Source organism: Drosophila virilis, chromosome 5, assembly GCF_030788295.1.
Source record: "Drosophila virilis strain 15010-1051.87 chromosome 5, Dvir_AGI_RSII-ME, whole genome shotgun sequence".
NCBI classification, from domain to species: domain Eukaryota; kingdom Metazoa; phylum Arthropoda; class Insecta; order Diptera; family Drosophilidae; genus Drosophila; species Drosophila virilis.
The window spans coordinates 20974204-20996208 of record NC_091547.1 but is presented as its reverse complement, the minus strand read 5'-3'; the positions used below and the strand labels follow the sequence as shown (position 1 = coordinate 20996208).

The 22005-nt window shown below is 38.9% G+C and overlaps 6 protein-coding genes and 1 non-coding gene across 11 annotated transcripts; 4 read left to right on the top strand and 3 right to left on the bottom strand.

Moving 5' to 3' along the window:
- The first annotated feature begins 871 nt into the window (after positions 1-871).
- On the top strand, positions 872-12188 carry Sln (monocarboxylic acid transporter silnoon). 5 transcript variants are annotated; one of them, XM_032437203.2, is made up of 9 exons: positions 872-996; positions 1093-1387; positions 1454-1574; positions 1630-2863; positions 7273-8209; positions 8796-9239; positions 9298-9903; positions 10192-10318; positions 10969-12188. In XM_032437203.2, exons 4-9 carry the CDS (start codon positions 2831-2833, stop codon positions 11348-11350), a joined length of 2529 nt encoding a protein of 842 aa, XP_032293094.1. In that variant the 5' UTR covers positions 872-996; positions 1093-1387; positions 1454-1574; positions 1630-2830; the 3' UTR covers positions 11351-12188. The 5 variants fall into 5 exon arrangements, with proteins under 5 accessions (XP_032293094.1, XP_032293096.1, XP_032293095.1 ...); XM_032437204.2 differs by having other exon boundaries at positions 880-996; positions 1344-1387; XM_070209756.1 differs by having other exon boundaries at positions 990-1387; positions 1677-2863.
- On the bottom strand, positions 5049-5120 carry TRNAW-CCA (transfer RNA tryptophan (anticodon CCA)). Its single transcript has one exon. It is a non-coding gene; the product is annotated as a tRNA-Trp (tRNA).
- An 871-nt stretch (positions 12189-13059) lies between the features above and the next one.
- LOC6626286 (uncharacterized) lies at positions 13060-13779 on the top strand. Its single transcript, XM_002049187.4, has 4 exons — positions 13060-13233; positions 13287-13372; positions 13427-13559; positions 13620-13779. Exons 1-4 carry the CDS (start codon positions 13125-13127, stop codon positions 13670-13672), a joined length of 381 nt encoding a protein of 126 aa, XP_002049223.2. The 5' UTR covers positions 13060-13124; the 3' UTR covers positions 13673-13779.
- Positions 13780-14399: 620 nt separating this feature from the next.
- Twdlbeta (Tweedlebeta) lies at positions 14400-15166 on the bottom strand. Its single transcript, XM_002049188.4, has one exon. It carries the CDS (start codon positions 15110-15112, stop codon positions 14519-14521), a length of 594 nt encoding a protein of 197 aa, XP_002049224.1. The 5' UTR covers positions 15113-15166; the 3' UTR covers positions 14400-14518.
- Positions 15167-16770: 1604 nt separating this feature from the next.
- Positions 16771-17789, top strand: LOC6626288 (uncharacterized). The gene is made up of 4 exons (XM_002049189.4): positions 16771-17125; positions 17195-17283; positions 17356-17488; positions 17559-17789. Exons 1-4 carry the CDS (start codon positions 17002-17004, stop codon positions 17627-17629), a joined length of 417 nt encoding a protein of 138 aa, XP_002049225.2. The 5' UTR covers positions 16771-17001; the 3' UTR covers positions 17630-17789.
- Positions 17790-17804: 15 nt separating this feature from the next.
- Positions 17805-18578, top strand: LOC26531211 (uncharacterized). The gene is made up of 4 exons (XM_015174810.3): positions 17805-17943; positions 18004-18086; positions 18148-18286; positions 18342-18578. Exons 1-4 carry the CDS (start codon positions 17832-17834, stop codon positions 18419-18421), a joined length of 414 nt encoding a protein of 137 aa, XP_015030296.1. The 5' UTR covers positions 17805-17831; the 3' UTR covers positions 18422-18578.
- Positions 18579-18603: 25 nt separating this feature from the next.
- Positions 18604-21393, bottom strand: Damm (Death associated molecule related to Mch2 caspase). The gene is made up of 4 exons (XM_002049190.4): positions 20072-21393; positions 19486-19712; positions 19239-19420; positions 18604-19174 (listed from the first exon to the last, which is right to left on the bottom strand). Exons 1-4 carry the CDS (start codon positions 21198-21200, stop codon positions 19108-19110), a joined length of 1605 nt encoding a protein of 534 aa, XP_002049226.1. The 5' UTR covers positions 21201-21393; the 3' UTR covers positions 18604-19107.
- Positions 21394-22005: the final 612 nt, after the last annotated feature.

Here is a 22005-nt window from a genome sequence, read left to right as displayed (position 1 = left end):
AAATGGAAAGCGTATTGGTAAGGTCAAAACGAGTACGACTGAAGAAGTTCTACTAATACAAATGAATTATTTGTTTAACTTAGCAACAAGCTTGGCATTTTGAAGTTTTCTACATTTAAACAGTTATTTGAATATTTACCAACCGTTGGTTGCAGCGGGAACGTGGAGCCCATTTGTGTCATCTTTGAGGACATACCATTTGAGAATTGCTTGCTAGTATTGCCCTTAATGTACCTGGAGTGCTGCTGGTAAGCCATTGCCATTGCCATTGCGCTAGCTGTACCATTATGATATATATATATATATAATTTCTATCTAGAAAAGTCGTTGGTTTTCTCTTGTTCATGGTATTGCATGCAATCGTCTTCTCCGTACAGACCCAAAATCAGAGCGGCTCTTGAAATACACATTCGATAGTACCGAAATCACGTGAAATTCTCATCAGTGTTGATAAGCGTTTAAAGTTAACGGTTGTCTATTGCCATAACAGTACTGGAATGTAACTAGTGCTATACATTTCTCAACAAACTTATAATATAATACATACTAAACGTATGGTGCAAAAAGTGAAACGCAAATAACATGCCTACCATCGAGAGACTACGACAGTTAAAGAAAATAAATTCATATTTAACAATAGTCATTGGATGCTTAAATATCATATCAGCTATTACTATTATCATCATTTGCACAGTAGAATTCTTTTTAAAAATGCCCTATTGGTCGGAGGGAACAAGAATCACATTGATAATAACTAGCATTATTTATTCTGGCTCGGCGATTATGCTTATAATTGGCGTCACAAAGGTAAGCCGTTTATCCCTTCAATGATAACAGTAAATACAAATTTTGTGCTTTTACATTTGTAGAAAAATAAATGGTATTTTGTGCCCTGGATGCTTATGATATGCGCGGCCATAGCACTGCATGATACATTATTTAATTATGCCTTTGGGGCAATAACCAGCAAAGTTACCACTCTGATGCTCGGCTTAGGTGAGTATGACTGTAGTTTAGGAATCAACGCCGACACACACACATATATATAGATATATATATATATAAAAATAAAATGGTCTACATTTTAATTAGTTATAAACGTCATGTATGTCATTGTGGTGGTGCTGCTGTTCAAAATGATGAAAATTGAGTAAATAAATTTTTTGTGTCATATAACATTTTTCTAAGCATGTCAAAAAGTACATTAAAATTAAAATATATTTCGGTACTCATTGGGCTTACATCGATGTCAGTCGCCATACTTTGCATATATTTCGAAATAACGGATACCATATTGAACTCAAAGTTTTTATTAAGAATTATATATTTTATATCCTCGACAGCACATTTTGTTGTGTCCTTTCTGCTTGTTATAGGATCTATATGGGTAGGGCAAGTACAATGGATACAATGGTATAATATCGAACGATGGATAAATCAAATACCTTTACAGTCAGTACCTTCTTTTCTGGTAGCCTGGCTATTATGTTTACCGCTGTGTATTTTTAACTATAGCATACTGATATGCAAAACTATAGAAAGTTATTTGGGTGTTATAATCGCAATGATTTTATGTATGTATTTAACAATTGTTTGAACTGTCTAATCGAAACAATGCAACTATTTTAGCCATAGCCATTTGGTATTTTGTTATGCATCTGTTTCTTGCGTTTCAGAGGAACCGTCGTCTAACAAATGACTCAATGCATAATGGGCCAACACTGGGATTCCAGGAGCCCTCGGCGTCCTGAAAAGAGGCGCCAAATTCAACAGGCGGCCAAAAATGCCGAGCAAAACAAAATTGATTGACAACGTATATGCTCTCATTGTCTCTTCAGCTGCGCTTGCTCTCCACCATTGTGCCAGACCCAATCTCAACATCTGTGTTCGGTTCGTGTTGAAGTTGAGTTTGACACTTACTCTTGCTCGACTTCAATGGCCCAGCCTAAGGACATACGGTTTGGCAGTACAACGCAAAACCTTGTGCCAGGCGCAACACAGAACAGCTGAGGCGGCACAAAGAGTATACGATTGAGCAGAAGTTGTGGACAACTCGCAGAAAACTGTGTGCTGAAGTGTACAAAGACGAACGGTTCTAATCACAGCTGCGAACTGAAGTTAATTAAAAATAAGCAATATAAAGTGTGTGGAAAGATTTATAATAGGCACTGTATATTGATTTTAGTGCATTTCATCGGAATGTGCAACTAAATAAATGTTTGTATCGATTTGTAGCAAAAATTGTTGAACACAAAGAGAAACTGCGCTCAGTTCTGAGTGCCTGTGCGTGTGTGTGTGTGTGTGCCTGTGCCTGAGTGCCTGTGTGTGTTTGTGTGTGTGTGTGTGTGTGCAGCAGCGGAAGCGGAAACGGCAACTGGCAAAAAAAGCAGCTGCTGTGCAAAATGACGCCAATGCCATAGAAAAAAAAAAAAGAAACAAATAATATAACAAAAGAGCACATTACAAAGCGACACACAAGTTCCTGCAAAGCCTTAGCAACAATAACAAAAAAAATATATATATATATATATATCTAAAATCAAATTTATATTAACTGTACAAGAATTCAGTGCCAAAGCATAAAGTCAACGCATTACGCATACGCCGTGTGCGCGCTTAATAATATCATTTACAAATTGGGCCAACTTGGTGTGGGCCGTGCAGCCGCTGCTGCTGCCGCTGTGCTCCTTTGTGCTGTTTGTGGGTGGCCCAACCGAGCTAAACCAATGCATTTGGGTGCACAACAACAACGCCCCAAGCAACAACAACAACAACGCGAGCAACAAGAGATACACCAGAGAAGGCGCCTAACATACCGCAAAGGACAACAATGTCATCCCTGCAGCGCGATTGGCATTTACAGGTGAGCCAATCATCAGGCGTGTGTTCCCAGGTGTTTTGTTCAATTCGTAATTTGTGTGCCCGGCTGACAGCTAAGGTCAAGAAACGCGCCTAATTTATTTGCTCCTGTGAGTTTTGGCCCAAGCGCAATCACATTGAGGTAGTTTGAGGTCGCGTTCAATTTGGTGAGCATGCGCACGGCCCCCTACACATCACACACACACACACACACACACACACACACACACACTCAAACAGGGCAAATCAGTTGAATGCGCGTAAACAATAAAGTAGCTAATGCCACAGAGTGGAATGGGCCAACACATGTTTGACCATGCACTTTGCCATCAGGCCACGCATTCGGGCGACCTCAAAGTGTCATCTATCATTGTGTATGATGAAAACCCTTAAACAAAATCATCTCACGCAGAGGCGATGAGTTTGGCTAATTCTAAACATGAGCTTGCGACAGAACTGTTTGGGAATTCTAAGCTGAAGGAGAAGTCGAAGCGAACCTATAAAAAAATTGCCTGAGGGAAATATTAATAGGTATTTTGTAATAAAAATCATCGCTTGTGAATAAGAAAACAACAGAGCTTTTATAAGCCGCTTATAGTTTTATCTAGTCAGCCGATTTAATCGACTTCGAGCAAAATGTCGAATCCCTCCCAGATTTCAATGGGTTAATTTTTTAAGCTGCTTTGGGTAACTAACATATTTGCATATCAGGCAAAAATTTAATGGAAACTCGTGATTATTTTTAATATACTCTTTTAGTGTTAATTTTTATAAGATACATATATATATATATATAATTATAATATCCTAGATAGCTTCAAGTCTTAGAAGAAATATAAACTACTTGAGACATTTTTGTGTAGTTTCCACAACATAGTCCAAAATCCTATCCGACACTTTTTTTAATCTTGTTATAAAGTTTTAATAGATTTCTAGTTAACTTTTAGAGGCTGACCCAAGCTGTCATCAACCCGAACCTTGCCAGAGTGCAGCTAAGCTCTTGCAACAAGTTGAGCCACAGCAAATCTCTATACACGCGCGTGCACTTTCAATGGCATTCGGGAATTGCCACACGCCAATTGCCAGGGCAGCCTGGCTGGGTTGGCCCCACCCACCCAACGAACAGGCACTCGAGCTGTGTTTGCAAACTTTTTTTTCATTTCATTAGATTGCGTCAGAGCCTTGAGTTGTTGTGAAATTGAAAATGTAACACAACATTGGCACTTGGACGGGACTCGTGCACGCGCACGCCCACATACTGCACTAAGCGCTTCCTGGCAATTTAAGCCAAATTCCTGCTGACAGGCGACAGGCGACAGGCCTTGGCACTGTGCACAACAATGGGGCTCAAGCTTTGACATCTGACAAGGTCAAAGGGTGTGGATGCTGCCACACGACGTTGCCGCGTTGCCAAGTGAACAACGTTTGCTGAGGCTCATTAGCGCAGGTCTCCAGTTGGCATTGCAACTGGGCTGCATGTTAGTTTATTACTTGCCATTTGCCAAGGGATCAGTTTACGCTGTCGATATTTGTGGCATGCAACCATTAGCGGCACGTTGCCGTCCCACTGACATGGCCTGTTGGGTGTGGGTGACCGGATGAGTCACCTGATGCGAGACACGCGCCATGCAGGCGACTTCAATTAAAAGCAAAAACCATTTAACGGCTTCATTTGTGCCCGCTCTCGTATACGTAATGCGTAATGCGGCTCAAACGGATTACGTATGCGCCGCGTGGCCACTGATCCTATTTATAAGTCAGCATCTGCATCTGCTTAACTATGCAAATTAATTTTGAGAAAATGCTCCCAAATGCTTTATTAAACATTTCGAATATTAAGTACCAACGTTTTAGTTTGTTGCACAGTTTAATGGATATCTTTTTAAGAAAGTACTCTGTTTGATAAAGTACTTTAATGTACTGTAAGCGCGTTATTTAACTCATGCATACTTTTTAATAAATAAAAATTATACGCATTCCTATTTTCTCCATTTTCCTACGGATTTTAAAAGTTCTAATTGCACCAAAGGCATATTTACCTATCTTAATAAACATTCAAAATATTCATAAATGAAATACAAACAATTCGATGTTGTCAGTAGTCTTACACACGTTGTTCCTATTTTCCACACACATAGAAAAACCTTTTTAAAAGTAAAAACAAAATTTAAAAAAAGAATTCTACCAGTTGACCCCGACGTGATTTGAACACGCAACCTTCTGATCTGGAGTCAGACGCGCTACCGTTGCGCCACGGAGTCACATATTATGATCCGGCGCAAAATGTTTGTTTGAAGCGAATGCATGTCTGGCATTAGAAATCTAATATTATTGATTTATTGGCAAAATGTGTTGCTGCAACAACAACAAAGTATATTTAATCTAAATATATAAACAAATTTTGTGCAACAATCAAACATCATAATTTTCAAAGTCTTATCTTTAGATTTGCGTAGAGCGAAAAATGGAAGCAACAACAATTTACTGTACGCAAAAAGCACAATTATATTGTTAATGTACTCATCTGAGAGCTTTAAAGCTTTTGTACAAATAATAATTGTTTGAGTACATTGAAAACCCGTTTATTTCGTATGCATACACAAAGGTATGCATAAAAGACAGAAAAAACAGATGGTTCTTTAGTCTCTTTAAACGCTTCGCATGAAGATTAGAACCAGAATGAGAAAAAGAAATAAAAATATTAACATTTATGCTAATTTTTGATATTTTTTATATATTCCTACAGCAGGACTTAGCGCTGACTTTTATTAGCCAATAATTCTTACTACTGAAATCTATTTTTAAATATGATTTGAAAATTCATAAATAAATCATTTCATTGGCTTATTTTGCAAAATATGAGTGCATTAGAGTCAAGTCAATCATTGAATATATCATTATATAAATTCTAGATGATTCTAAATTTGTTTATTTAATAAACGGCCTGTAAGTTGGCCGATGCCTTTTGATAGCTCCTATCCAGTCTTCTTTAATAAATAAAATACCAGTCTAACAGCTTTAAAGAGTTTAATTTAGTATTAAATAGTTGTATTGATATAATTGATATAATATATTCTGTGGGTTGGCGATAAGATAATAGTACGTCCCATCTTATCTAAAACAACAAATGCATCAAAACAGAACCTTATATAGTTTTATAGACAGTGTGTGCTAAAAGTTGTTTATTCTGATATAGAACTATTCATATAAACATCTCAATAAATAGTTTAAAGTCTTTGGAAAGTACTTGTTTATGTTATCAAGCCCCAAAAGCGATTCCATGTAATTTCATATTTAAGCGGATTAATTTGTTTTGAATTTCCGCAGCAATTTGTTGAGCTTAGTTCTTATCAGAAATCTGCCATAGACTCCCACGACTTTGTCCTGCCCATGCACTTGGCCCTGAAAAGCTGCCAGCAAGGGCAAGGGCAACGGGTAAAAGGGGAAAAACCAAAAGGCAAATGGAAAATGGAAAATTACCCGACGTCATGCCAACTCACACAGCATGCAGCTGACGATATTGAAGGGGTCTGTGGGCTGCGGACGTGCTCTAATAGCCACAGCAACAGCAACAAAAAGACGAAACTTATTGCATCGATTTAACAAAACAAACTTTTAAACAACAACAACAACAAACAATAACAATAGCAAATAGTTGTGGCTGCGGATAATTACAACAAAATATGTGGCAAAGACGTAGGCAAAGGCAATGAATCAGCCAGCTGAGGGCCAGGGTATAGACACAGGTGTGTGGGTTGCTTGGTTGCCTGGCTTGTTTGTGAAAGGATTAAACCAATTAAAGGACACTTTCTGGCGGCCATTTAAGAGCTGAGTCATAAACATAAAATGATAATTATACAAATGGTTACTTAACAAAATATACTTGGCATTTTGCTATAATTGTTGTTTGTGTAATTAAGTAAGGCATATGTATTATTCCAATTAGTTATTAGTTGAAATCATCTCTGTGCTCTTAATTATAATTATTATTTATTTATATAAATACGTTAGTATCGAAACCAATAAATTTATAATTTAAGAAAATAGGAATATGAAAATCATAATTTTTGTAGTAATTAGTTTTGTAATGTGTAATTCTATATGTAATTAAGAATTGTATATAAATTACTACAGTAATTATCTAGAGACAATTACTCTAGTATTTGGAATGTTCATCTATATGTATATTTGTTTGCCCAGACAATTAACTCCGTTTAAAGCTAACATATGGCATATATTAAAGAAGCCTTCGGCGATATCGTAATATATCCTGGTCTCAGGATTAAAAAAAGGCGGCGTGTCAAGGCGGCATTTGTTGAGTCAAACAAATGAATGTTGCTTTCTTAATTTGTCAGCGCTTTGCATTGAATAGATTTGATTTTAATTTTGAAATATTTTTGGCATTTATTGCAGGGTTCTCGGGGATCGGTTTACTGCGCGAGTGAACCGGACCCAGCTGGTGGAGTCCAGTACGAGTCGGGAGGGCTCGTTCTCAACGGCACAGCTGGGGCTGGCAGCAATCCCAGCGGCGTCGCCTGCCAGCCCACAAGCGGCTCGCTGTTCTCAGTGGTATCCGCACCGCCCGCACCGCTGCCTAGTGTGCCCGCCGTGGCGATGGCACTCGCCCAGCTGGATGTCAAGCAAATGGAAGCGCTGTGCGTGCCCACACCCTCGCCGTGCGCCTCGCCAGCGCTGCGACCCGCTACGCTCAGCTTGGATGCGCCCTGCTGTCCACGTACGCTGCACGCCAGTTTGCTGGAGCATCAGATCTCTGAGCTGGAGGAGGATGACAACGAGAACCTGTTGACCGTGTCCAGCATAACGGCCCGGCCGTTGATAGCCAAATCCCATGAGCTGCGCACCAGTCGCAAGCAGCAGCAGTCGTCGGGCACAGCGCGCGGCAAATGCCTGCGACGAGCCAAGGAGCTGGAGCGACCCGCTGCTCGGCGCAACAAGCAGCTGGCCAAGGATCGGGACTCATCCACCAGCACAACGGAGAGCAGCGGCGTCGGCGTTACCGAACCGCCCGATGGCGGCTACGGCTGGTTCATTGTCTTTGGCGCCTTCTCTGTGCAGTTCTGGGTCGCCGGACTGGTCAAGTCATATGGCGTGCTATATGTGGAGATTATGGAAACCTTTCCCAGCTCCACGGCAACGGTGGCTTCCTGGATACCGGCCATACTCTCGGCACTATGCCTGGTATTGGCGCCACTCTCGAGCGCTCTCTGTCAGCGTTTCTCCTGTCGCTCGGTTGTCTTTGTGGGCGGCATCTTTTGTTCTCTGGGCATGGTGCTTAGCTACTTTGCTACCAGTCTGCTGCACCTGCTCTTCACCTTCGGCATTCTCACAGGTGAGTGTCTGTAGTTTGGGTTTAAAAACTGATTGAAAGCTTTAATTACAGTCAATTACTTTATAAATACCTTTTGAAAGTCTAATTACTTAAGCGATTAACGCGGTCTGTTTGGTTTTTATGTGCCTTTCTGAGAATAACTAAAGTAATTAATAATTATAGTGCATGATTCCGTACGTAATTCCTTTTTGAAGGCCTAATTACTTAGTAATTTTCATGGTAATAAAGTGTTAATGGGCCATATTTTAAATTAAAGTATTCGAATGTAATTACTTAAGTAGTTTTCTTACCATGTAGTGGCAATTACTAAATTAAATGTAACATTTATGGATTATTATTAATTAATTACATTTACATACAAATTGGTTATGGTTATTACCAAAATAATTAAATTTAGTCACAAATACTTGACTAATTATAATAAAATATATAAGTAAAAAGTAATTACCCAAGGAATTATATTGAGGCACAACTACTTGAGTTATAATGCTTCAAAATAATGCCTCAAACTTGATAATTAATTTTTGTATTGAATTACCCAATTGACTATGGCTTAATTAAATTATGTATGGTCAATATATTGTAGGAATTGGTGGCGGACTCTCAACCACACCTGGCATTGTGATTGTCTCCCAGTACTTTGACAAGCATCGAGCGCTGGCCAACGGGATCTGTGTGTCGGGCACTGCAGCGGGCAGCTTTGTGCTGCCCATACTGATCAAGCATCTGGCCGAGAATTGCGGCTTCCATGGCACCCTGCTCATCCTAGGCGGCTGCATGCTGCACGTGTGCGTGTCGGCGACGCTGTATCGACCTCTAAGCGATTATGTGGAGCAGGCGCAGGCACAGGATGCGGCCAGCAAGCCCATAAGTGATGACATCAATCCCAGCACAACGGGCATGCTGACCACATCCACATATTTGGATACCTGTGAGGTGGCTGCCAACGAGCTGAACGACAAGTTCATCGAGCATTTGTTTCTCGAGGAGTGCAAGAATCATCTAAACTACTACGCCAGCAAGCAGCCAGGTGAGTCTTTTGGTCCAATGATGCAATAATCAAAAGCCCAAATCGATTGCATTACCAGCGCAAGACAAGTCGGCGCAGGAAAGTGATGATGAGGTGAAGGACATCATTGGCGAAACCACCTTTATAAAGCCCATGAAGAAGGTGCGCAGTTCCGGTCTGTTGCACTCCGTGGAGGATCTGAGCACAGACTCCACTTGGGTCTATCGCAAGCATTCCGGCACCGATTCGAATCGCGGCAGTCGCAGACGTCGCAATGTCTTTGCCAACGATGAGACCATCAGCAAGATTCAAGCACATCTCGAGAAGCCTCTCTCGCCGTCCAGCGTGGTCAGTCGCGGCCTTAGCAAAAGCATGGAAATACCCACACCCGTCAGCAATCTCAGCGAGCTGAAGCAACAGCAATCGGATGGCAGCATTCTCGAGTCGCAGCTACTCGAATCCACGGCCGTCTACGATGATGACGATGACGATGACAATGACGCCGCCGACGAAGATGACGATGAGCGCAAGCTGAAGCGCACCTGCTGCGCACGCATCGAAATGTATCTGGACATAAGTCTGCTGCAGGAGCCCAGGTTTATACTAATGTGCCTGTCCGTAACCCTGATGTCCGTCGGCTGTCCCTATATGCTCTACTATCTGCCCGCGCACGTCATATCCATCGGTGGGTATATGTCTATTATAACACGTTCTTGGCAAAACAACAGGACAATTTATTTTATATATATATATATATTTGACCGGCACAAAGATCTGAAATAAGTTCTATTTGGTTTCTATCTGAACGAAGATGTTTGTATAAAAAACACAAATCGGAAGAAAAATCGAAATCTAGTTCTATTTCTTCTTTCTATCTTTAAGCTCAGATCTTTGATCTTTGGGCCAGCCATCCGCCAATAAGCACAGAAAATTTGTTTTTTTTAGTAAATTCACTCATCAATTTATTTTTCAGGCTACAATAAAAGCGAAGCGGGTTATTTGGTTGCCATCAGCGCAGTGTTGGATTTGTGCGGTCGCCTGGGCCTGGGCTGGTTGTCGGATCTGCAGCTGTTCGATCGCAAAAAAACCTATACACTATGGTTAGTGTAAATTTAAATTAATTTACACACATATTTCAGATAATTAGCAAACCAATGTAAATTTCAATGCAGTTCTTTTTTCTATTTATTTTTAAAATTTTAAAATTATATCCGATACTTTTTTTTAATATTATTTTACCTTTTACTAAAAATATTGATAAATATTTTATTCTTAAATCTTTCTTGAAATATTGATCAACATCTTAGTCATACATATTTTTCCAAAAATATTGTTTATTATTTGCCAGAAATTAAAATATATATTTTATTCAAAAAATATTCATTAATATTTTACAAAGGTATTGATAATATTTTCCAATATTAACAATTTGATCAATATTTTATTCCTACGAAAAATTGTGATAAAGATATTTTACAAAAATATTCATAAATATTGTTCATTTTTGTTCTATTCGAATTTCACAAAATTTCACTTTTACATTAAATAAAATATTCATAAAAGATTTTATTTAATTCAATTTAAAAAAATATATCTGACAAAAACAATTTGATCTAAAACCGTGTGAATTTAGGTCGAGAAATATGGATTTAATATATTTTTGAGCTAGACATGAAGAACTGATTATTGCTAGCTATCTGATATATGAAATGAGAATAATAACAAACTGATGTTTAAATTTCTTCCTCAGCATTTTGGGCGCTGGTCTGGCCGTGCTGACAATACCCTTTGCGAAGACCCTGGTGCTGGTTGGACTGTCCGCCGCTGTGTATGGACTCTGCCTGGGCAGCTGGTATGTGCTGATGCCCGTGCTGCTGGCCGATGTCTTTGGCACGGATCGGATCAGCTCCAGCTATGGACTGGTGCGCATGTTCCAGAGCATTGGCGCCATCTCGGTGCCGCCGCTGGCGGGTCTGCTGCGTGATCTCTCCGGCGACTACGAGATCTGTTTCTACTGCATGGGCTCCTGCATGGTGTTGGGCTGTGCCCCGCTGGTGGTGTGGACCATACTCGAGGCACGCAATCATCGGCTGTTCGTGCAGCACGAGGAGGATGATTGCGAGGAGGCCTAAAGCTAGACTCGGTTCAGTTTTGTTGCTTAGCAGTTATACAAAAAAAAAAATACTAAATATTTGTTGTTCGTGTTTTTAGTAGCGTTTACAGTTAGACCGAAACATGTTTTCCATAGCAGTACAAAAAAAAAAGAAAAAATATACAACCTGAGTTCGAATGCCTCACCGATAAAGTTGATACTCTTACTGATACTCGACACACACACACACACACACACAAACCGAAGCAACATTTACTTTACGCAACCAACATTCACTTCATCCTTTTAAATCCTGAGTTGTTCTCGTCTTACACATATATCTGTAATTATATTTATATCTATATATATGTATATCATCTGCCTGCTTATCCTATGCAATATTTGCAACTATTGTGTATTTAACAATGTTATCCCAAACATGAAAAGCACCGAAAGTTGCGCAAAGAACTGAGTTAAAAAGACATGAACACCAAAACAAAAGAGAAAAACAAATAATATCCATAAAAGGAAAAAGAATCTTTAGAATACATATAAATAATTGTATTCGATATAATATACGAATATGTGTATGTGTATCTGTATTTTTTTGCCCAAAAATACAAAATATGTAACGATATTTAGCTGTAGGTTTACACGATGAACATCATCAGCATCAAGAAACACTCTCCAGTTGGTATTTTATTCAAATTGAGAAGCGCATAGAGAGGCTATCAGTAAAACTACTTATTAAATGTTTAACAACTGTACCAAACAATTCAAAAATCATATTCTTTGGGTGCATCCAACAGCATTACATTAATCTAGTTGTATAATAGTTGTTGTGAGACATTTACCCGAAACAAGAAAATTAACACAAAATAAACAACTATAAAATTTAACTCTTGCAATTGTTTTTAATTATATTCATAATTTAAGTATAGCATAAAAAGGTTGCGAAATTCTACACACAGAATTTCAAAACTATAAATTTATATAATTTTTTCCAGCCAAAAATTTCGTAAGACTCAAAAAAAAAAACACTTAAATTTAATATGCAAATGCCAAAATTTGATCAAGCGACGTGAGTCGCATATTATTTGAAAGCGTCACAATGACCATAATTATTCACGGCTGCAATGTAAGTCAGGGTTATTGATGGGCTGCTATAGATACAATTACAGTTAGACGTGCTACAATCATAGCAGTATAACTATAGCTTACAGTACATAATCGGAGATCTTAGCTGAACCCATTGAAAGTGAATAAAAGGGTATAATGTTTTTGTGGTAAGGTATGTAACATCGCATAAAGTATATATATTCTTGGTCAGCATCCGCCTCTCTGTCAGCTTGTCTGCCTGTCTATCCGTCTGTACGTATGTAGGAACGTTTCGATCTCAGTACCAATAAGAGCTAGAGACTTGCATTTTCTTACATAGATCCTACAAGTGCCCTCGCAATACGAGTTTCCGAAAATCGATATCTTTCCCGTGTCCAAGCAATCGATATAAATCGATAATTTGCATAGTTACCAAGTAATCGATAAGAATCCACATTGGAATCTGAATTTTTAGTGTTTATCTTAGGTTTTAATGGCTTGAGTCTTTCATTTTCTAGCTACAACCTTTCCCCCCTAGTAAGAGCTGCATTTATTGTTTTTAGAAAAAGGAGTAGGGTATCATCTAGTCGGGAACTGCCGACTAGAGCTGTCTTATTTGTTTTCCATATATCAAAGTCTCCAGCATTTTAAAAGCAAAAATATTGTACATTATATATTACATAAATATCGTATGTATATATTTCTGAGAGATCGCAATGATTTATACCGACAATTGTTGCTGCTGCGTTGAGCTGAAATGTGGCTGCATTATTATCTCCATTGTGGAGGTGATTATACGCGGCGTAGATCGCTTTCTACTGGATCGTAAGTAATACTCATTCGAATAACTCGTTGGGAGTTTAATTTCCCATTTCCAGATGATTCCATGCTGGGCTATACGGCGCTCATCATCAGCGGCCTTTATCTCATTTGCTGCATAGTACTCCTGATTGGATCTCTGCTGGTGACTATTTAAATGATATGGAAGATCTTTTGAGTTATCTGCCTTATTTTGCAGTCATTACGTTTGCTGCTCTTGCCTTATATATTTGTTGCCCTGTCACATGTCATCATTTTGGTATGGGAATGCGGTTATGTCATCATGGTGGAGGCCTTCTACGATTATGTATTATTTGATATTTTTCAAGCAGGTGAACAGATGTCTCTTATATCTAAACAAATTTTAAATTTATTTTTATTAATCCTCCTAGTGCTCAGCTTGTACTTTTGCCTGGTTGTCTATTCCTATTACGATTCTTTATAGAGCTGTACAAGACTTTATATATATATATAAATATATTTTTGAATTATTTTTAGTTGTAATATTAAAAAAAGTCCTTAAAAGCGACTGATAAAACAGCCAAAACTGAGATTTAAAATAACTTTTCCTTTAGCCAACATTAAACTATTTTATAAGATTAAATATATATTTGAGGTAATTTATTTAATTAACTTTTTTGAATTAATGTCATCGAGAAATTTTATGAAATTATCAATTAAAAAATTTGCTGTAAATATTAATTTTAATAATTGCAGGCGAAGTCTCAAACAACAGTCATTACTCACATTCGGTAAGAAAAATTTCCATTGAGATTTAAATATCCAAAAAATATATTTTATGAGTTTAACAGGTCAGAAACCCAGAAGAATGTTGAAGCAGCAACTTAAAAGAAGCTAAAAATTAAACTGCATTTTGGAAGAAAACAACTACTATGAAAAAAAATAAAAAGATAAACTATTATAATAAGACAACTTCTTCCATTGAAGAAGAGATAAGAAGTAGAAAAAGTTCCAGGAGTAAAAAAAACCTTGCAACTAGGCCTGTGCCAAGATCTTCCTATATCATTTCTTACGTTTGCCTTAAAGAAATATATATATATATTTGACATTCTACAGATATTTAACTCTTTAATAAAGCTAAAATCCGAACAGTTGCCCAAGTGTGACCATCTTTATGAGGACACCATCTACATATATAGCATCTATATACATATATCTTCAAGATTCCTTTGTTTAATATCAAGGAACTCAACTTGAACGTTGCGATTACATATAAATAATATTTACACATGGTTTGTATGAGTCTTAGTATGGCGACGGAGCCCTATCTTCAGAACTGTTCCAAGGTGCGTGGAGCTGGCGGTGCACCATATTCGTCGGCGGGTGGTCCATATTGGGTGGCGGGCTTTGGCTGCTGTTTGTATTTGATGAAGTATACCTCTGGCTTGCTGGGCTCCGTGGGTGCCGGCGATGGCAGTATGACGGGCAATTGCTCCTCCGGTTTCTTGACCAGCACATAGACCAATGTTTTGTGCTCATCCTGCACTGGCGGCGGCAGCACCTGGCGCACTGGCGTCGGTGGATTCGGCGCCTTGATGAAAATGATCTTGTAGTGTTTCTTGGGCACCGCTGTTTGTATGGGCGATGCGGCTGGATACAGTTCCGGCTCCTCTGGCGGCACATGCACATACACATTCTTGGTGACAATCGCCTCGGCGGTGGGCGCAGCGGGTGGGCCATAGAACTCAGCGGGCGGTCCATAAGCGGGCAATGGCTGTGCCGGAGGCGGTGGTCCATATTCCTTTTGTGGTGCCGCAGGCGGCGGTGGTGGTGCGCCATAGCGTGTCCTCGGCGGCTCCGGGCGTGCCGCAGCGATGGCCACATGGGCCGCCAGGACAAAAAGCAGCGCTACTTGTGTTTTCATTGTTAAATCTCAGCTCGACGGCTCACACTCGAATGATACGATTGTGCCAGGTCATCGCAGCATTATATATGAACGTTCCGCAGCAATTTTTTTTTTATTTTTGATTTTAATTTTGATCCACGCTCGTGTTTGTATAACCCCCTATCGGCCCAGAGGGGCACGGTCTGCGCTCTTTGCATAATATTTCTGATGGCTTCCCAATGCAATCGTTACGGAGGCGTCGCCGTCGCCGTCGTCATCGGTGTTGCCCACTTCGCATACAAATGAGTCCGAATTGTTGGCGCATCTTGTGCCCAATTTCGTTTTCGATATTTCAATACTGAAAACGAAATTGCAAACACAAACAGTCGGCGCCTGCCCAGGCCTGCCCCCCGATGCAGTATGTCATCGAGCGCTGTTTGGGGCCGGGCACGTTCTGTGCCTTTCCTGGACTTCCCGGCCTTTTTTTTTTTTTTACTTTAGACGCTATTTGCCAAAAACCATTAAAACTTGATTGCGTTGTGTACAGTTGTTATTTATGATATAACACCCGGGTAGGTAATGCTCGAAAATACCGCTGCTAGGCCATGGACGGTCATTGCAACCGATTTCCAGACAGCCATACGTTATGTTGATCAATTTTTATTTTTTTTTATTTTTATTTTGTTGAGGCCTACGCTGAAATATGTTTAATATAGTACAGGGTGTTTCTTTAAAAGCTGACGTGGTCGGGTATTGTTCGGGGTTGGTTTAAGTATTATAATAATAATTGTTAGTATTTTTATTACTAATAATTAATATTATTATTATTATTATTATTATTATTATTATTATTATCATTATTATTATTATTATTATTATTATTATTATTATTATTATTATTATTATTATTATTTTTAATATTATTATGATTATTATTTTTATTATTATTATTATTATTAATTTTATGATATACAAAATAAATGCCACATTGCAATTATCTGAGATGCTGTATGCATTTTAGGTTCAACCCAAAAATGATTATTATTATTAATTTACAGTTTTTATTTATATTAATAATTAAGATAGATAGATTATGTCCAAGATGTCCAAGCTAATAAGCAATTAAATTTGATCTTAAGCTGGTTTTCACATATTTAAATTCTTGCTATCTTATCCATCTGTCAAAATTGTTAATGCATTTTAACTAATTGTTGAATATATTATATGCAGTATTGTTTTTTTTTTTTTTTTTGAAATAACCAATTTTAACTGCATGTTAATTTACTCTAACAAAAACATAAGTCTTTAATGGGTATATCAGCTCAATTGTAACCAATCCTAGCCTTAAAAGTAAATAATGTATTTGATCAAGAACAAGAGTAAATTATAAGCAATTTAAGTACTTGTCAATTTAAAGTAAATGTAAAAAAATTACCATTATATTGCATCCCTTATTAGCCAAATCCTAATTGACTAGTCAAAAAATTTAACTTCCAGTTGTCTTACATAGACATAAAAATATGGTAGACCAAGTTAACTACTTGTTAAAACTAATATCCAGTTTAACCATTTGGAACGGAATCCTTTATTTGATTATTTAATTTATTTCTATCGGGCTTTCTGTTACTGCTGTAGAAACTCTTAATGGAGTGAGATTTTGGAGCAGAAGCAGTCTTTGCTTATTTCCAAAATCGAAACACACACATTTACTTGATTTTCTGTGTCCTGTCAAATTTATGTTGAGCCCATACAGTCAGTAGTTAATAGGTTTTTACGAAAATTATATTTACACAATTTATACACACACACACACACACATAAGAAACGCGCTGTAAAGGCCAAACACAATAGTCAAAATTAGCATAGGCCCAAGACGTGTGTGTAACAATTGAAACGCTAAGCGAAAGCAGATTATTGGATGCAACAAGATGATCTATTTGCAATATTGTTGTTTCTGCATTGATTTGCGCATTGGCACGTTCATCATTGCCATCTCAGATATAATAATGGATTTAGTTTTTGGATTTTTCATAGCTATATTTGGCGAATCGGGTGAGTTATTTCAAGATGCAGCCAATCAATCAGATATATGTCTATATATATATATATATATGTTAACAGGTGAACCCGATCTGTGCCACAAGCTGTTCCTTACATTTATGTTTATACATCTGATCAGCGCCGTATTACTCTTGATTGGCGCTTTAAAGGTAAGTCCTGATATTTGGCTGATCGACAATGTATATATGTGTGTGCGTTTGTGTGTGTGGCACTACTTGCAGCTACGTCCGGGCTGCATGCTGTTCTATATATTAATCACTGTGATCAAGGTATTATCTATGATCATACTAATCATAGCGGACTTAATACTGCAAATCTGGGTGCCAATTATAATATTCTATGTGGTAATGTTTGGTAAGCATATACATACCTACTCATTTCATCTGCATCTACATCAATATGTACATATATATTGTCTATATAGTTCTCGGCATATATTACTGGTTGGTCGTCTATTCATTTTACGCTGCACTCGGTGGCAGTTTGTTTATCTGAGTTGCCCGCAACTGCCAGTAGAGTTCGTTGTGATCAAATTCTAATCTGTGTGTCAACTATTTTGCCTTGCCTTAACAATCATGACAAATATACGCAAAATACATAATTCCAAAATAAAAAAAAAAAAAACATTAATAAAATAAAATAACTAAAAAATAAATTTCTAAGTGTTATTAATTAATAGAAGCTATTCAGCTAGCCAATGGGAATCATTCTCAAGAAGTGTTGCTTTTGGATTAGTTTGCGTCGTGGCTGTTATATCATTGCCTTCGTCGATCTTGTATTTAATATGGCTCTAATCATTTTTGCTAATGGTAATATCGTTGTTCATTAACTTGTATACTAGATCGGAAATACATTGCTATTGTACCCAGACAAACATATCACACACATTGAACGCGCTATGGCCATTTGCCACTGCATCGGATGTGGCATGCTGCTGATCGGAGCTTTAGTTGTAAGTTGTAACTTTTACAGCTGGTTATAAGGCACGGATTATTTTTCCTATGCACCAACAGCAATCGACGGTCCTTTTGGTATTTTATTTGATCACCAGCCTGGTTAATGTAGCTATCCATACGTGCATCATTGTAATGGCCTCCATTGATTTTGAACCGAAGCGCCTTATTGTAATTCTTCCGGGCACCTTTTTAGTATGTAAGTGTGAAATGTTCTCATTGTTAAATATCTCTTATCATTTATATGATTTCAGGCCTAAACTTGTATAGTTGGTTCGTTGTCTACTCATATTTCCGTAAAATAGACTCTGCTACCTACGAGGAAGGCGATTGAGCAAGTTATAAAATCTTCAAACTTTCTTCTGTTTTTACAATGCTTTGCTTGAAAATAGAAGACAAGTTTGAGGATTTTATACTTGATGCCCATGTGTATATATATTTTATAAGAAATTAAATCTGAAAAGAAGCCAACAACACGATATAGTATGTGGGAAAAAGCAATATTTGTTACAAGTCTTTTGATCAGTTTGTCTTACTTGACTAAAGGTTTTATTTGTTTTATTTCTTTTTGAATTGGCAGCACTGTTCATTTCTTAGAGGCTGCCAGGTGGCAGCACCACAGGTTTTCTTGATCATTGTGATTGCAAAAGTCAACTGTGCTGCCAAATCTTATATGACATGTTTTTCCAGGTGCTGCCAGATGGCAATACAGAACGTACATTTTTTCACTGCTGGGAAGCACTGCAATTCTATTTAGTCAATTAGCTTTTGCAGTCAGATTAGATAACTAAACGGAAAGATAAAAGCAATAGAGGTAATCCCAGGTTAAAGTACATTTTAACTTTGACAGGAACATGATTAAGCAGCATATTAAATATCTTAACTATTTCCGTTTTTTGTGCATATCCGAATTGTATGAATGAATATATGTGTATGTAAACATAATTGGAATACAGTCTCTATCACGTATTGGCTCTAGCGTATGGCTATATCTTAGATGTTAATCACAAGGCAAGCAGCTTAAACATAATCTCCAAAAACATATTTGGTGGTCATTGTACTGGTTACTGACGGTACTTGGGCATCACTGTAATAAAAAAAAGTTGTTCAAGTACGAAAGGGAGGAGTATCGAATCCTTAACAAGACTCACCTGGTATAGCTCTTCACCAAACGTATCACATCTTTCATATTGGTTTCAATGTCAACATCCGGCTTCGAGCTTAGAGTATCGCATAGCGACTGAATAAAGGGCGTACCAGTGTCAAGGCGATAGGAGAGGTAGCCCTCGTAGGTGCTGTAGCACTTTAAAATCTCGCTGGGAATACCATGAGGCTGTTTTTGAGAAGTGTTAAATGAGTAAGATGGGTGAGCACAATCGAAACACAAAATTCGTTCACCTGCATTGCATCAGTCTTGAACGATCCCGGCTTCATGTAGCCTTTGCAGGCCTGCACGAAAAGTATCTTCGGCTTCTCGTGCAGCGTCCGATTGCGCAATATGGGAAAGATGACATCGTCGTCTATTTTGATTTCACCATCCTTGACGGCCACCGACTCATTCCGTTGGCCATGACTCAATATGACCAGAACCAGCGCTGAACGATCCTCCATGTTTTTCTGTTCCACTGCCAAATGGATAATGTATCGGTTTGTTTTCGTTAAAATGGGTGAAAATTTTCGTATAAGACTTATAAACGTATTCCTCCTCGACAGGCGAAAATTCAGTTACATAAATTACTTTAAAATTTCTTCATGTTTTGTATTTGTGCTTTCGTGACTTTTAAAAATCCACCTTTGTTGAGTGGAAAATTAGATAAATCCACCCTTGCACACCCTTAAAAGCGATTGCATATAGATTTTGAAGGAACACATCAAAAGATCAACCACAGACATGATTGCATTAAACGATATTCACAAGCACAAGCGGAAAATAGGTGAAAAATTGCGATTGAATTGGAATAGATATAAAAAACTTGTAACTCACGTTTGCGGACCGTATTCTTGAGCTCACTTAGCGTAGCGTCCGTGATGATTTGCACCTTGCACTTGAGCGCCCTGAATGTTTTATCCAACGATTTAACATCCTCGGAGCTACCCGAACGGAACTCATTATTTGGATTGTTGAATTTCTCTTGATTGAAGATGACAACAACAGCTGGCTTCAGTTTCTTCTTGATAACCGGCCTGGGTTTGGGTATTGTAATATTCTGTGATACTGTTGGCCTGAGCTCACATTTTGCATCGCTGCTGGTAATGCTTGGATAACGCTTGGACACCGCACCGTTGCTCGGATTAAGGCTAATAAATGGTTTGACCACAGTTGTCTGTGGGGTCGACAGTATCGGCTTTGTGGCAAAGGCAGTGCTGGGAATGGGGGAGCGAACAGATGAACTGACCGTTGGCTTGGACAGCACAGATTGGCTTGTCGTTGGCTTGGACAGCACAGAGCTAATTATGCTGCTCGTCTTGGAGGCATAGGGCGATACATAGCTGGAATCGATAGGTTTTAGCGCAAATGGCGACACATATGGCTTGTTTGCAGACGTGCCTGAGCTGCCAGTTGAGGTAGTTGTTGTGCTAGTCGATTTTGGCGGCCAGCTGGTCTTGCTGGGATTCAGCACCACCCGTTCGGTTTCCACATGCTGTGTCACAGTGCGTCCCTGCTTCTGTGACATGGTCGTCTGCTCCAGCTTGACCAATGTGCTGGAGCGCCTAGCCTCCGCATTGGGCTTGAACGAGGTGGTCGAACGCAGTGCCACACCATTCAGGCTGGATGGACTAAAACGCTTGCTGCTGTTGCTGGTTGTTGTTGTTGTGGTGGTGCTGCCAGCTTTGCCGGCGTTCATATGCAGCTGCGCCAGGAGCTCGTCCAACTCGGCCTGGCTTGGTGTGCGACGAGTTGTTATTTCCGTAACATGCGCCCGCTGGCTATGCGTCACCGTCTGACGTGTGGACCGATATGTTACCGTATTTTTGTTGTTATCTATTATCGTTGAATTCTGCACGGCCGTATTTGTCGTTAGGGTGGCAGCGCTTGTTGTGTGCACCCGTGTACGTGGATCCTGCTGCACCAGCGCCTGATCGGTAGATTTCTTTTTGCTCCACCAGCTCATTGTCTTTTGTTCGCTTGCACACGCGATTTCCTTCTCTATGCCCTCTCCCTCTCTCTCTCTCTCTCTCGCTCTCGCACTTGCACTCGCACTCGCTCTCAATCGCAATATGCGCGCAGCGTTGCGCTCACTTCAGCGTTACGGAAGACACTATTTGGCGACAAAGCTTTTCGCTCCGATAAGGCGAATATTCGTTCGTTAAGTTGTACGCTCTTGCTCGCTCTTGTGTGTGAGCGCGCCCAAAAGGTGGATCGCTGTGGGGAGTTAGAGAGAGAGAGAGAGAGAAAGTACATTGAAAATCTCCTCTGCAACTACACCTCTTCTCGATTATTACTCATACGCCGAGCGTACGTATGCAGAGAAACGGCTTATCTACACAAGAGCAATACAAGTCTCCTTACCTGCGGGTAAGCCCCCGTCTCACTGACCCAGGCCCTAAAATATATGTTAACATACATTTACGAACGTTCTTGAACAATCAAAAACTACATATAAATATATGTACATACATGTACATGAATAAAGAATATCAGCTTTTCTCTGACCCGGTTATGAAAATGAATTTAAATACCGAAAACAAAAAAATTACCTTATGTCAATATAATTATTTGTATATCAATCATTATAGGCATAATCGCTTTAATCAATTGTATAGCAAACATTTTAATTAATAAATGTATAAAAAGCACAGTCAGCTAGCTTATCAACCAGTTTCCGGGTTCTATGTATTGTATTGCTGTGAAAAAAGCTAACACACAATTCGTAAGTTCACTGAACGCTAGTAAATCCTAACTTAAAAAATTAAATC